General features: G+C 39.6%; 1 protein-coding gene across 1 annotated transcript; it reads left to right on the top strand.

Annotated features, from left to right (window-relative positions):
* The first annotated feature begins 15,224 nt into the window (after positions 1-15,224).
* On the top strand, positions 15,225-15,865 carry LOC104094238 (uncharacterized). Its single transcript, XM_009600114.3, has one exon. It carries the CDS (start codon positions 15,362-15,364, stop codon positions 15,692-15,694), a length of 333 nt encoding a protein of 110 aa, XP_009598409.1. The 5' UTR covers positions 15,225-15,361; the 3' UTR covers positions 15,695-15,865.
* The last annotated feature ends 235 nt before the right edge of the window (positions 15,866-16,100 follow it).

Here is a 16,100-nt window from a genome sequence, read left to right as displayed (position 1 = left end):
GAGAATATAACGACCCGACTGGTCGTTTTGAGTATTACAACACCGTTCCCCGATTTACTGCTCAATTTATGCTTTACAGTTGTTATGTGACTCGTCATGGTGATTGGTTCGGGTCCAGTGAGGTTTTGGAATGGAATGGAATACTTAGTTTCAAGGTTTAAAGCTTAAGTTAAAATAGTGATCGGATGTCGACTTATGTGTAAACGACCCCAGAATAGAGTTTTGATGATTCTAATAGCTCCGTATGGTGATTTTGGACTTAGGAACGTGTTCGAAAAATTATTTGGAAGTCCGTAGTTAAATTAGACTTGAAATGGCTAAAATAGAAATTTAAGTTTGGAAGTTTGATCGCGGGGTTGGCATTTTGATATCGGAGTAGGAATCCATTTCTGAAAATTTTATAGCTCCGTTATGTCATTTATGACTTGTGTGCACAATTTTAGGTCAATCGAAATTGAATTGATAGGTTTCGGCATCGAAGTATAAGTTGGAATCCGTTAGTTTTCGTTAAGCTTGAATTGGGGTGTGGTTGGTGATTTTAACATTGTTTGATGTGATTTGAGGTTTCAACTAAGTTAGTATGATATTTTAGGTATTGTTGGTGTATTTGGTTGAGGTCCCGGGGGCCCCGGATGAGTTTCAGATAGTTAACGAATTGAAAGATTGGACTTAAACAACTGTTGGAATTTTCTAATGCATGTGTCTGGTTTCCTTCTTCACGTTCGTTGGCTAGTGGGGTCTCGCGTTGGCTAGTGGGGTCTCGCGTTCGTGAAGAGGAGCTGGGGGCAGGCGAGGTTGTTCATTGCGTTCGCGAAAGGAAAAATAGCTGGTGAGGATTTTTGCCTTTGCGTTCTCGAAGGGAAACTCGCGTTTGCAAAGGTTCGCCCAGTAAAGCATAGCGTTCGCGAGTTGTGACTCGCGTTCGCGAAGGGCAATGTTGGACAACATAATTTTGTGCTTCACGAACACGAGGGACCTGTCGCGTTCACAAAGAAGAAAAGTCTGGACAGAAAGTTTAAGTTCTGAAAATGGGATCCATTTTTCATTTTTACGGATTGGAGCTCGGGAACAGGAGATTTTCAAGAAAAACAACAGGGTAATTGTTCTTAACTCAGTATTGGTCAAATTACCCGAATCCATGGTTGTTTTTAACATTTAATCGGTGAATTAAGTTGGAAAATTTAGAAAACCCTCTTAGTTTAATTTGAAGATTTGAGGGTCGAGTTGATGTCGAAATTTGGTAAAATTTTTATGGTTGGATTCGTGGTTGAATGGGCTTTCGAATTTTGTAACTTTTGTCGGGTTCCAAGACATGAGTCCCACGGGCGATGTTTGGGTGAAATTTCAGATTTTGATGGGAAATTTGTATTTTCATATAGAATTAATTCTTATAATTTTTATTGACTAAATCTGATTATTTGTGGCTAGATTCGAGAGGTTTAGAGGACAATTCGCGAGGCAAAGGCATTGTAGAATAAAGAATTACACGGTTTGAGGTAAGTAATAATTCTAAATTTGGTCCTGAGGGTATGAAACCCCGAATTATATGTTATGTGATTGGTTTTGAGGTGACCCACATGCTAGGTGACGGGCGTGTGGGCGTGCACCATAGGAATTGTAACTTGGTCAATTTCATGGAACCGTGTAGTTGAATAATCTGTTGATATCCGTACATTTTCCACGTTTTAGAGAAATCGAACTATAAATCATGTTTAAACCATGTGTTTACACTGTTGGAACCCACAAAGGTCGTGTATTTGTGGAATTATATGCTAAATTGTTGTTTTGCACTTAATCACAGTTTTATTTGCACATTTCATCTTAGTCTCTATTGTTCATTATTGATGCATCATATCATTGTTGTTTGGGTTGCTTTTCATGATATCTGAGAGCCCGAGATACTGGAGAGGTTGATGAATGAGTGAGGCCGAGGGCCTAATTGTGAGGATATTTATGGGATCGAGCTGCACGCCGCAGCATGTTTCATTGATTATGCCATGATTGGCTTGATATAGTGCTTGGGGTGAAGGAGTGTCTCTGGAGTCTGTACACACCCCTAGTGAGCGCAGGTACCTACTGAGTGCCGAGTGCTGAGTGACTGAGAGGAATGAGTGACTGTGAGGAAAGAGTGACTGTGAGGTTGGAGTGAATGGGGGGACTGGGTGACTGTTACTCTGAGAGGATGCATTGATTTCATTATTGTTGCATTTCAGTTGTCATATATCACTGTTTTGGAAATTTCTGAAAGACATTATCTTATGTTTCAGTCGAAGTTGATATGAAATTACTGTGGAATTTCAAATGTTGAACTTGAGAGAATGCCTACCCTTTTATGTTGAAAATTACTGTATTTGGACTTAGCCGTGAAGCTCGTCACTACTTTCAGTTCTTATTTATTATTGTTACTTACTGAGTTGGTTGTACTCATACTACACCCTGCACTTTGTGTGTAGATCAAGGTGATCCCGGACACAGTGGGTGTTGATTCTTTTGCACAGTTGATTTTTTGGATATTCAGAGGTAGCTGCCGTGTTTTGCAGACCTTGTCTCTCATTCCCTATCTTCTTGTTTACTGTATTTAGTCTCAGACTACTATAGATCGTGCTTTCCAGACTTGTAATGTATAGATGCTCATGTACTCAGTGACACCGGGTTTTGGGAGTGTATTTATATCCAGTATTTGTGAGATTTTCTCTTAAACTTAATTATTATGTTTTCTGTATTTAAAAAAAATTGTGGGTTATTGATGTTGTCGGCTTGCCTAGTATTGAGATAGGCGCCATCACGGTGGGTGAGATTTCGGGTCGTGACACTTACGATGTAAAAAAATTGAAATGCATAATAACATCACATTCTGATAAAAAGATCCATCATCGGAGTTGATAAAAGCTTACATACATTTTGGTCGAAAAAACTTATCTCAATTGCGATTAGTGGTGGTAAATTGGAGAAAAAATAATTATTCATCCATATTATCTACCAGTGTTTTAAAAGGCATTTTCGGGGAGAGGCGTACCAAAAATACCCCGGGGCGATGGTGTGGGGCGAAAGTTTCAAGAGGCGTACGCCCAACAATTCGGGGCGTACGCCCGGGCGTTTGAGGCGCGTTTTTTTTAGTGAGGAGTAGGCCCCAGAGACTTTTTCAAATTAAAACAAAATTTGTTGAATAAGTCCTTCATATAATACCCAAATTTTCAAAAGTCAGTTTGGTAATTACTCAAAAGGTTTAAAAAGGAACTCAAAAGTATTAAATTTAAAAGTCAAGACCTTTTTTATTGATTGAATCCCTAATTCATGGTCTTTCCCAATTCTTTTTCTTGTCCGCTAGTCTGCTAATATCTCCCAAAAGCAACGAATATTAAATTTTTTTTTACAAATAAAAAGAGAACTCCATTCTCCTTCATAGCAGCAAGTTCAAAGTTTAAATTGCAGGTTAATCATCCTTTTTGTTCCTCTATGTAGAAAACTTTATTCTTTTAGACTCAAGTTACTTGTGCTTGTAGTTTATAATAGATTGTTTTGACTAGTTATTTGTGGGGATGGAGCGTGTGTGTATATATATATATATATATATATATATTTGTTATACCCTATATTTTCATACGTAAAACTGCGTCGTGAGCAAACTAATGTAGGACCCAAAAATGATATCATCTTTGAAAATATATAAAGCAAGTTAATCATGTTACCTCGGAAGTTACAAATATTGAATATCATGAACAACAAGTACGAAGAGGGTTAGAAGGTTCATAAGCTAAAGGAATTGAAGAAAATAATATTTCGTCGAAAGCCGACAAGTTGGGAATGTTATAGAATGTACTTTTGGGGTGAGACCAGGGTGTTTAACATGATAAGGAGGTTATGTTATGAGTTATGTTATGAGTATGATATTCGTGTGTTATGTTTTGAAGTCAAGGGAGTGGTGGAACAAAAGTCGATGAAAGTCATCACAAGTTACATTCATAAGTTTTACTGAAACTTTGGGTCAAATGTAACTGTAATTTACTCCAAATAGACTTAGAGTTATGGGGTTTTCCACCCATAAAATTAAAGATATATGAGTCTAGTTTCCAACGCATTAAACCGTTTGTCAATATGATATCGGAGTAGAGAGATATGGATGTTTTTGCGAGACTGCGCAGACTGTCACCTACTTGCTTAAACGAGAATCCAAAATTAGGCCAGCTCGGGTCATCCAAAACTGGGCCAGTTCGGGACGTTCAAAGAGGCCTTTTTAAAGGCCTATCACCTTCATATATTAGGATGATAATAGGGCAAAATAATCAGACTTAATCTCTGCAAAAATCCTCCCTAATATTTTCCACAAACCCAAATTGATTTTCTTTCCCTTTCAAGTTCTAATTGGAGGTAAAACCTAGAGTTTGAAGAACCAGGATAGGAGCTGAGTTATCCCACAAATAAGGTAAGTTTACTGCTCTCTTTCATCTATTCTTTACTGTTGTAGATGCATAGTAAGTTGTTCTATATTTGTATGAACTCACGGGACGGTGATCGGAAGCCGTGAGTTCGAGTTATTCACTTGTAGTGAACTGTTTTGTAGATTGTTTTGTGGACTATTTGATGTTGCTGTTGGGCTGCATGATTTACTATTGTTTTGTGGAGTTTTAGAGGAGGAAGGGTGTGGAGAAATACCACATAAATTTAGGATGTTGGGCTGGTCATTCGTCGTAACATTTTCGGGTTGTTGACACTACTACGGTAGTCGTTTTATGTATGAAGAGATTGGGGGTGTGTTGGGCTGTTTTGTAGTATTGTGTGGTGTACATAAAGTTGGAAAATAATGTATATATGTTGTTATTGTTGTTTTTGGTGTTGTTGGTATTATCTTGAATTTGGAGGAAGTAAAGATTATAGGGGAGATACTGTCCGTTTTAATACAAAATAAGCATGTCATTCGTTGTGCGATAGTTGTACCTTTCGTAACTTAATGATAGTATTATTATCGTTGTTGTAGATTAAGGTGATAAGAGGCGAGTTTAACTTGGTGATTGGAAATATCGTGATAAGGTACGTTAAGGCTAAGCCTTCATTCATTTTGGCATGATCTTGTAGCTACATGTGTTAATAATGAGACATAAGGAGAAGTTCGTATTCATGAATTTATTCACATTATTCTAGTCTCATAAGTTACAGTATTTTTCCTTATCGAGACTCTATATTCAATTTAGTATTGTCTTCTTCCAGTCAAGAGAGCAGAGGGTATATATATACAGTATTACAGTATTTTTACCACCATCGAGCTATAATTGGTGGGCAGGCCTCTATTGGGCAACCTGTGATCATATGGTAAGTTATATATACCGAGCCTACTGTGGCCGAGCGCCTATGAGCGAGCCCAGGAAGGTCGAGATACAGAGACTAGTATGGTCGAGCGCCTATGAGCGAGCCTACTACGGCCGAGCAGTTATACGTACCGAGCCTTATAGGGTCGAACATTTATTTTACTTACTATATTGAAGGAGTTGAGTCAGTATCGGCAGGTATGTATATATCCAGATCATCTTTGACTCCCAGTTACTTCCAATTATTATATTATCAGTTCAGTTTTCAGTTATGCTATTGCCCTACATACTCGGTATATTATTTCGTACTAACGTCCCTTTTTTGGGGACGCTGCATTTCATGCATGCAGGTTCAGATAGACAGACGAGTAGACCTCCTCAGTAGGTGTTTCCAGAGTTCAGCCTGATTGGTAAGCTCCACATCCTTCGGAGTTATTGGGTCTAGGTTTTCGTGTATATCTTCTGTATGTATGTATATATGTTATGGGTAGGTCGGGCCCCTGTTCCGATCATAATATATCCATCAGTAGAGGCTTGTAGACATATCCTGTTGGTTAGTGCAGTATATTGGGCTTGTAGGCCTGGTATGTATATTTTTGTGGTTTGTCAGTTATAGTAGTTATGACGGCCTTGTCGGCCTAACTTTATATTGATGTTTAGTCAACGCTAGTTTCCATTCAGTTTTATATTTTGCTTCGCAAATTGTCTTGCAAGGTGGCCCCATGGCCAAATTATGACATTATATGTTCAGAGTCCCTTAGTCGCAATTTGGTACGCTAGGTTAGGTGAGGCACCGAGTGTCAGTCTCACTACCATATTCGGGGTGTGACAAACTTGGTATCAGAGCAGTTCTGTCCTAGGGAGTCTACAAGCCGTATCTAGTAGGGTCTTGTTTATAGATGTGTTGTGCACCACATTATATAAGCAGGGAACTACATGGCATTTAGGAGTTGGTTAAACTTCTTTCAAATCTAAATCGTGCTGTAGAACTGAGTTATAGGAAATTTGAGTTAAACTTACGTGTTGGTATTTGCATACACAGATGACGGTGACTAGGAAGACTACGGCTAGCTAGAGGGGAGATACAACAACATGTAAGGGGACCAGCAGGGTACCCCCGTAGATGGGTCCCAGTCTGAGGCCCAAGGTGAGACCTCTACTCACCGGCTCCTCCACCACCTGAGGAGATTCCTAGGGATACCGCACATCGAGTTCCCCCTCTACTTCCACCAGATCAGGACTTGAGGAGTGCGGTGAATTTGTTGACACAATTGGTAGCTACCCAATAACAAGCTAGGGTATCAACTAGTGCAGGATCTTCTGAGGGGTCTGGAAGTTCAAGGGTCCGAGAGTTTATTGCTTTCAGTCCCCCGGAGTTCATAGGGGCAGATCAGATGGAGGACCCATAGGATTTCATAGATCAGCTTCACAGGATCTTTTGGGTTATGCATGCCACAGAGAAAGAGGCAGTTGAGCTAGCAGCTTTTCGACTTCGAGATATAGCCATCCTTTGGTACGAGGGATGGGAGAGTTCCAGGGCACGTGATGCACCTCCATCTAGTTGGGAGAATTTTTCAGATGCCTTCCTTGACCAGTACTTACCGTAGGAGATCCGACAGGCTTAGGTCAATCAGTTTCTAGCCCTCAAGTAGGGCAATATGAGTGTTCGAGAGTATAGTCTTCATTTTGACTCATTAGCCAGATATGCACCATCCATAGTTGCTACTATGCATGACAGGATCCACAGGTTTATAGTAGGGTTAGCCCCAGAGTTGACCGAGGCATGTGCCACCGCTGCGTTGCATGATAATATGGATATCTCTCAGATTCAGGCATTCGCTCAAAATATAGAGAGGGGTAGGCATCGACAACAGGGTGCAGAGAGGACTGAGCAAGGAAAGCGTAGGAGGATGAGATTTCCCATGTCTCAGGAGCAGTCTCAAGGTAGTTTTAGGCCCCCGTACTTCGGACGGCCACCTAGGCCTCCGCCACCTCAGTTACAGTGTTACAGGTATGACCGCTATACTCAGTCAGGACCAGGTGAAAGCTCACGGGCGTCGGTTTTGCAACGACAATGAGGTTCAAGGCAGACATGGTCATTTCCGCCGCGGTGTGACATCTATGGTAGAGGATACTTGGGCCAATGCCGAGAAGGTTCTGATGCTTGTTATACATGTAGGCATCCGGGGCATATGATGCAAGATTGCCCAAATAGAGATTCTGGGGGTATGGCATAACCAACAAGTTCAGCAATAGGATCATCTATGTCCGTGCATCCTTCAGGGCGCGAGTCTCAGTCTTCGGCTGGTAGAGGTCGAGGCAGAGGTAGAGGTTTTAATTGAGGTGTTAATCAGAACCGTATCTATGCTTTAGCGGGTCGACAGGACCATGAGTCTTCACCAGACGTTGTGACAGGTATATTGACCATTTGCTCTCACGATGCTTATGCATTGATAGACCCGGGATCTACTTTATCATATAGTACCCCATTTGTCATGGGGAAGTTAATTATAGTGCATGAAATACTAAATGATCCTTTTGCGGTATCTACACCGGTCGGAGAATCGATTATTGCTAGACGGGTTTACCGAGGTTTTACGGTGATAGTTTGTAGTCGTCAGACCTCAGCCGACCTAGTTGAGCTAGAGATGATAGATTTTGATGCTATCATGGGCATAGGCTGGTTGGCAGCTTGCTATTCCACAGTTGATTTCCGAGCAAAGGCAGCCAGATTTTATTTTTCGGGTGAGGCAGTCTTTGAATGGGTAGGTAATACAGCAGCACCCAGAGGTAGGTTTATTTCCTATCTGAAGGCGAGGAAAATGATTGCAAAAGGGTACATTTATCATATTGTACCAGTTAGAGATGCAGATGCTGAGATACCTACACTTTAGTTTATTCCCGTAGTCAAAGAGTATACATATGTGTTTCCAGATGAGTTTCTAGGTATTCCTCCAGAGCGAGAGATTGATTTTAGCATCGATTTGCTTCCAGGAACTCAACCAATATCCATCCCTCCATATAGAATGGCACCTGCACAATTAAAGGAGTTGAAGGAGCCGTTAAAAGATTTGTTGGAGAAAGGTTTCATCAGGCCCAATACCTCACATTGGGGTGCACTGGTACTCTTTGTGCAAAAGAAAGACGGCTTGTTGAGGATGTGTATCGATTATAGGTAGTTGAACAAGGTAACTATTAAGAATAAGTATCCACTTCCAAGGATCGATGACTTGTTTGATCAGTTGCAGGGGGCTAGATTCTTTTCAAAGATAGATTTGAGATCGGGATACCACCAGGTTAGAGTTCGGGAGAAAGATATTCCGAAGATAACCTTCAGGACCCGATATGGCCACTTCGAGTTCCTTATCATGTCCTTCGGGTTGACGAATGCACCCGCCGTATTTATGGACTTGATGAATAGCCTATTCCGGCCATTCTTAGATTTGTTTGTGATAGTATTTATTGATGATATTCTGGTCTATTCAAGTTCAGAGGATGAGCATGTGGACCACTTGCGAGCGGTACTCCAAACCCTCTGTAATCGTAAGTTATATGCGATGTTTTCTAAATGTGAGTTCTGGTTGAAGTCTGTAGCATTCTTGGGGCATATTGTATCCGATGAAGGTATAAAGGTAGACACTCAGAAGATTGAGGCCGTGAAATCTTGGCCTAGACCTACCACTCCGACAGAGGTTCGTAGCTTTCTAGGCTTAGCAGGATACTACCGGAGGTTCATAGAGGGTTTTTCTTCCCTTTCGGCACCATTGACGAAGTTGACGCAAAAATCAACTAAGTTTCAGTGGACGGAGGCTTGCGAGCGGAGTTTCCAAGAGCTTAAGAACAAGTTGACCTCAGCGCCAATTCTAACACTTCCAGAGGGTCCAGAGGGTTATGCCGTGTATTATGATGCCTCAGGTGTCGGGCTAGGATGTGTCCTAATGCAACATAGGAAGGTAATGGCGTATGCTTCAAGGTAGTTAAGGAAGCACGAGAAGAATTATCCAACCCACGACCTCGAGTTAGTTGCGGTTGTCCATGCACTTAAGATATGGTGGCATTATTTATATGGTGTTCATGTTGATGTATTTACAGATCATAAAAGTCTACAATATATATTCAAGCAAAAAGAGTTGAATTTGCGACAGAGGCGATGGCTTGAGTTGTTGAAAGATTACGATGTTAACATTCTCTACCATCCAGGGAAAGCTAATGTTGTAGCAGACGCCTTAAGTCACCGATCTATGGGTAGCTTAGCATATGTAAAGGCCGAGAAAAGACAATTAACTAGAGAGATTCATCAATTGGCTTGTTTGGGGGTTCGGCTAGTAGATTCAGACGATGGTGGAGTTGTACTCCATAACATTGCAAAATCATCTCTCATAGCTGAAGTCAAGGAAAGGCACTACGAGGAGCCAGAGTTGGTCGAGTTGAGAGAGTGAGTTCTGCAGCAGAAGAATCCATTGTTAGAGCTCAAGGGAGATGGGGTTCTCAGATACAGGGGTCGTCTGTGTGTTCCAGATGTAGCCGGGCTACGAGACAGGATTATATTAGAGGCACATTATTCGTGGTACTCCATTCATCTTGGGTCGACGAAGATATATCATGACATTAAGGATGTACATTGGCGGAACGATATGAAGAAAAACATTGCTGAGTTTGTCGCCCAGTGTCCTAGTTGCCAACAGGTGAAGGCAGAGCATCAGAAGCCCGGAGGGCTAATGCAGACTATAGAGACCCCGACGTGGAAATGGGAGGCGATAAACATAGACTTTGTCACGGGTTTACCTCGTTCTCATTGTAAGTTAGATTCTATATGGGTGATAGTCTATAGGCTCACAAAATCAGCTCATTTCCTACTGGTCAGATCTACATAAACAGCAGAAGATTATGCAAAGTTATATATTAAGGAGATAGTGTGGCTACACGGAGTACCAGTATCTGTTATATCTGACCGTGGGGCCCAATTTACAGCATATTTTTGGAGGTCATTTCAGAGAGGTCTAGGGACTCAGGTGAATCTTAGCACAACTTTTCATCCACAAATTGATGGACAAGACGAGCGCACAATTCAGACGCTCGAGGATATGTTACAAGCATGTGTGTTGGATTTTAAAAGAAGTTGGGATGAACATCTACCTCATATCGAGTTTTCATATAATAACAGTTACCACTCCAGTATCCAGATGGCTCCGTACGAGGCTTTGTATGAGCGTAAGTGCAGATCTCCTAAAGGGTGGTTTGATGTTGGAGAATCTGAGTTACATGGGCTAGACCTAGTTCAGCAGGCCGTAGAGAAAGTAAAGCTTATCCGGGAGTGACTGTTGACATCTCAGAGTCGCCAGAAGTCATATTCTGACGTGCGGCGACGAGACTTAGAGTTTGAGGTTAATGATTGGGTATTCTTAAAGGTATCCCCTATGAAGGGCGTGATGAGGTTTGGCAAGAAAGACAAGCTTAGCCCACGGTCTATTGGGCCTTATAGGATCATTCGGAGTGTGGGCCAAGTAGCTTATGAGTTAGAATTGCCCTTAGAATTGGAGTCAGTCGATCCGGTTTTTCATGTATCTATGCTACGGAAGTGCATTGGCGATCCTACCAGAGTGGTGTCCACAGATGATGTACAGATTATGGAGGACTTGTCATACGAGGAAATTCCAGTTTCTATCCTAGACCGACAAATCCGCAAGCTACGAAATAAGGAGGTAGCCTCCGTGAAGATTTTATGGAGAAGCAAGAATGTGGAAAACATGACATGGGAAGCGGAGGAAGAAATGAAGTATAAATACCCCCACCTATTTCAAATTGAAGATATGGCTCGAGATGGGATGCTACAGCACAACTCTATTCAAGCTAGTAGGTCATCATGTAAGCTCTTATTTCCTGACTTTCAGTATTTATGATTTACGACTATTTGAGGCAAAGTGTTGTTATTTATAGACATTGGCCATGTGTGTCATGCATAGTATGTTTTCTGGCTGCATGCAGGTTGGTTATAGTCTAGTGTATGAAGTAAACTCTGGCAAAATTTTTCCAAAGTCTCTAAAAGTAAACATTCGAGGACGAATGTTCCCAAGGGGGAATGATATAATACCCTATATTTTCGTACGTAAAACTGCGTCGTGAGCAAACTAATGTAGGACCCAAATATGAGATCATCTTTGAAAATATATAAAGCAAGTTAATCATGTTACCTCGGAAGTTACAAATATTGAAGATCATGAACAATATGTACAAAGAGGGTTCGAAGGTTCAAAAGCTAAATGAATTGAAGAAAATAATGTTTTGTCGAAAGCCGACAAGTTGGGAATGTTATAGCATGTACTTTTGGGGTGAGACCAGGGTGTTTAACATGATAAGGAGGTTATGTTATGAGTATGATAGTTGTGTGTTATGTTTTGAAGTCAAGGGAGTAGTGGAACAAAAGTCGATGAAAGTCATCACAAGTTACATTCATACGTTTTACTGAAACTTTGGGTCAAATATAAGTGCAATTTTCTCCCAATATACTTAGAGTTATGGGGTTTTCCACCCATCAAATTAAATATATATGAGTCTATTTTCCAACGCATTAAACCGTTTGTTAATACGATATTGGAGTAGATAGATATGGACATTTTTGCGAGATTGTGCAGACTGTCACCTACTTGCTTAAACGAGAATCCAAAATTGGGCCAGTTCGGGTCATTCAAAGAGGCCTTTTTTAAAGGCCTATCACCTTCATATATTAGGATGATAATAGGGCAAAATAACCAGACTTAATCTCTGCAAAAATACTCCCAAAAATTTTCCACAAACCCCAATTGAGTTTCTCTCCCTTTCAAGTTCTAATTGGAGGTAAAGCCTAGATTTTGAAGAACCAAGATAGGAGCTGAGTTATCCCACAAATAAGGTAAGTTTAATTCTCTCTTTCATCAATTATTTACTATTGTAGATGCATAGTAATTTGTTCTATATTTGTATGAACTCACGGGACGGTGATCGGAAGCCGTGAGTTCGAGTTATTCACTTGTAGCGAACTATTTTATGGACTGTTTGATATTGCTAATGGGCTATGTGATTTACTATTGTTTTGTGGAGTTTTGGAGGAGGAAGTGTATGGAGAAACACCACATAAATATAGGATGTTGGGCTAGTCGTTCGTCGTAACATTTTCGGGTTATTGATACTACTACGGTGGTCGTTTTGTGTATGAAGAGATTGGGGTGTGTTGGGCTGTTTTGTAGTATTGTGTGGTGTACATAAGGTTGGAAAATAATGTATATATGTTGTTATTGTTGTTTTTGGTATTGTTGGTGTTATCTTGAATTTGGAGAAAGTAAAGATTATAGGGGAGATGCTGTTCGTTTTAATACAAAATAAGCATGTCGTTCGTTGTGCGATAGTTGTACCTTTCATAACTTAATGATAGTATTATTATCGTTGTTGTAGATTAAAGTGATAAGAGGCGAGTTTAACTTGGTGATATGGTAAGTTATATATACCGAGCCTACTGTGGCCGAGCGCCTATGAGCGAGCCCAAGATGGCCGAGATACAGAGCCTAGTATGGCCGAGCGCCTATGAGCCAGCCTACAACGACCGAGCAGTTACACGTACCGAGTCTTATAGAGCCGGACATTTATTTTGCTTACTATATTGAAAGAGTTGAGTCAGTATCAGCAGGTAAGTATATCTCCATATCATCTTTGACTCCTAATTACTTCCAGTTATTATATTATCAGTTCAGTTTCAGTTTTCAGTTATGTTATTGCCTTACATACTCGGTATATTATTTCGTACTAACGTTTCTTTTTCTGGGTACGCTGCATTTCATGCATGCAGGTTCAGATAGACAGACGGGTAGACCTCCTCAGTAGGTGTTTCTAGAGTTCAGCCTGATCGGTAAGCTCCACATCATTCAGAGTTATCGGGTTTAGGTTTTCGTGTACATCTTATGTATGTATGTATATATGTTATGGGTAGGTCGGGTCCCTGTTCCGATCACAATATATCCATCAGTAGAGGCTTGTAGACATATCCTGTTGGTTAGTGCAGTATGTTGAGCTTGTAGGCCTGGTATGTATATTTTGGTGGTTTATCAGCTGTAGTAGTTATGACGGCCTTGTCGGCCCAACTTTATATTGATGTTTAGTCAGCGCTAGTTTCCATTCAGTTTTATATTCTGCTTCACAAATTGTCTTGCAAGGTGGCCCCATGGCCAAATTATGACATTATATATTCAGAGTCCCTTAGTCACAATTTGGTACGCTAGGTTAGGTGAGGCACCGGGTGCCGGTCTCGCTCCCAGGTTCGAGGCGTGAAAATATTTCACACATTTATAATTTTCTTCAATTTTTATGCAATTTTACCCATTTATAAATATTTACTGTCATTATATTATTTTATAAAATATTAAAAATTAAATAACTATGGGGCTTACGCCCCGTGCCTCGGGGCTTACGCCTCGCTGAGGCATATATAAAACGCCTCGCATTACGCCCACGCCTTTTAAAATATTGTTATCTACTAAAAAATTATTTGGATAATAAACTTTTTAAATGGGTCAAATAGGGATAAGATCCAAATTATTCACTTAAAAAATAGATACTTAATGAATAGAATTTTTACATTTGTAAAGACTTAAATTGGAGGTTCCACAAATTTAAAAGACTTAAAATTCTCCCAAAAGTGATCACATTCAAGAAATCATGAATAATTTAAATATTTATATTATCCACCAATTCACCTGTTTTCTGTCCGTATTAAATATATGTGGATCAAATATTTTATCCATTTTTACATTACTCGTTCTCGATCCGCCCATATTCGACCCGACCTACCATTTACCGTCCCCAGTTGTGATAGAGATTGTTTATGATATTAATGTGTGCAAAACATGAAATGTTAAATAGATGGATCTGTAAGTAATATTAAGCAGTAAAAAAAAGTTACTACGACCCTATTCATCTTAAGTTTGTTTGGATTATAGTGTTCAAGTCTAAGTCTAAGTTGTTCAACTCAAATTAATGGACAGTCTGGTACCTAAAATATTTTGTATTCATATCGTATCCCAAAAAATGTATAACTTATTCTAATGTAATTATCTAATTTTATGACTCGATCCCATAATCTATTGGTCACAACTTTACCATCGTTCAACTCAAAATCATTCTCAAATAATTTTTGTTACAACTTGATCAAAGAAAGATTGTCCCTCGATTCCTTTATGATAATGTCACTCCTTTTTTTTAAGGGTAGATAAGTAACTTAACGGCCTTTAACCTACTGGTTGAAAATCAATATGCTGGAATACTTTTCAGTTTTCACCCTTTTCAATCAAAACTTTAATAATGAGTCAATTTGCATTCAACTCATTGTTATTTGCCCTTTAAATATCTCTCACCTAACCTGTTAAATTTTGGACGAATTACTTAAACATCGGTTAAACATTTAACACATGCCTAGTAATGATTAAAACACGAATTTTAACTTGATTTAAAGAAACTAGCCAGCTGCTGTGTAAAGGATAAGGAAACTCAAGCTTGAAAAGTTGAAACTAGTGATGAATTGGTTGTACCTTAACATAATTATAACCAGTGAAGGTATGTTGTGCGTTCAACTTGTACTGTGTCTCAGTCAAAGCATAGAAAATGACACAACAAACATGGAGAAAGGAGTTAAATAAGCACGTTGAATGAAAAGGAAGGTCGAGACTTGAAAATTAATGGATTCCAACTGTCTGCTACGCGTTATTGATAGAGTCTTTTTCAATTTGATTCTGCTTGCCCACAGATTATATTAGTGGCCTTTCCCTGTTATACAATGTAAGTATTTTCTTCAACGGTAATACTTAATAATATCATTCTATTGAATCAAGTTGGTACACTCTTTTGACAATTTTGCATTAATCAAACTTGCTGACTATTCTTATCCATATCCATGAAACTTCCTCCTGCAGACTTTCTCCACTATAAATAAATGTCAGAACATTCCCATTTCTTACATCAAAACTTAAAAGAGTTAAACAACAACATCCAAAACTCATCCACCCAAAAGAAGAAAAGCTACTATATTTATCCTTATGGAAGGTCTAATCCCATTTCTCCTTCACGCTATGAAGAAACAGAAGCCTCACCATAATACTTTCCGGTGTCTCTCCGATACCTCTAATCGGAGCTACCACATGCTCATCGGAGCTGACTCTATCGAGGGCTCTTCTCACCGGAGAACTCGATCGGAGTTTCAGCCTCCGGTCACCGTTGATTTCTTGGAGCTGTCCCACCCTAAAAGCTTCAATTACAGAGCTTCTTCTCTGGTTTCTCCTGTTTCGAACAAGAATGGCTCCAGATTGGCTGCTACGAGCAATTTACAAGGGACCACTACAGCTGATAATCTCCGTCATAGGAAATTCTGATGCTAGAGATTACGTTTTAAAAAAAAATACTGATGAATAATTTGTACTTTGTTGTGTTCTATCTTTAAAATCCAGAGCAGATGATCAAGTGTACATGTGCAATATTTGTTTGATTCTTTTGTAATACATACTGTTGTTTGAATATTATAAACTTGTGTGCTTTTTATGTTATTTAATGATTTTTAAGAGTCTATCTTCGTTAACAATTCTTTCTTTTTTCTTAATCTTATGTAGCTCGTATCATTTCTTTTGCTATTTCAATTGAGACTCTCCATAATATAGTTGGGTGTTTTGGAAAAGAAAATTTATGTAGTAGAGAACCCCGTTAATTATTCAAACTTCCTTTGTATTAAAAGGTTGAGTTCGAAGGCACTAAAAGCATTTCTAAATTTTAATCCGTATTGTT

This window comes from Nicotiana tomentosiformis, chromosome 1 (assembly GCF_000390325.3).
Source record: "Nicotiana tomentosiformis chromosome 1, ASM39032v3, whole genome shotgun sequence".
In the NCBI taxonomy this organism is placed as follows: Eukaryota; Viridiplantae; Streptophyta; class Magnoliopsida; order Solanales; family Solanaceae; genus Nicotiana; species Nicotiana tomentosiformis.
This window is presented reverse-complemented; position numbering and strand designations above follow the sequence as displayed.

Coding starts and splice junctions, on each gene's coding strand:
- LOC104094238 (XM_009600114.3), top strand. CDS start 15,362: ATGGAAGGTCTAATCCCATTTCTCCTTCACGCTATGAAGAAACAGAAG.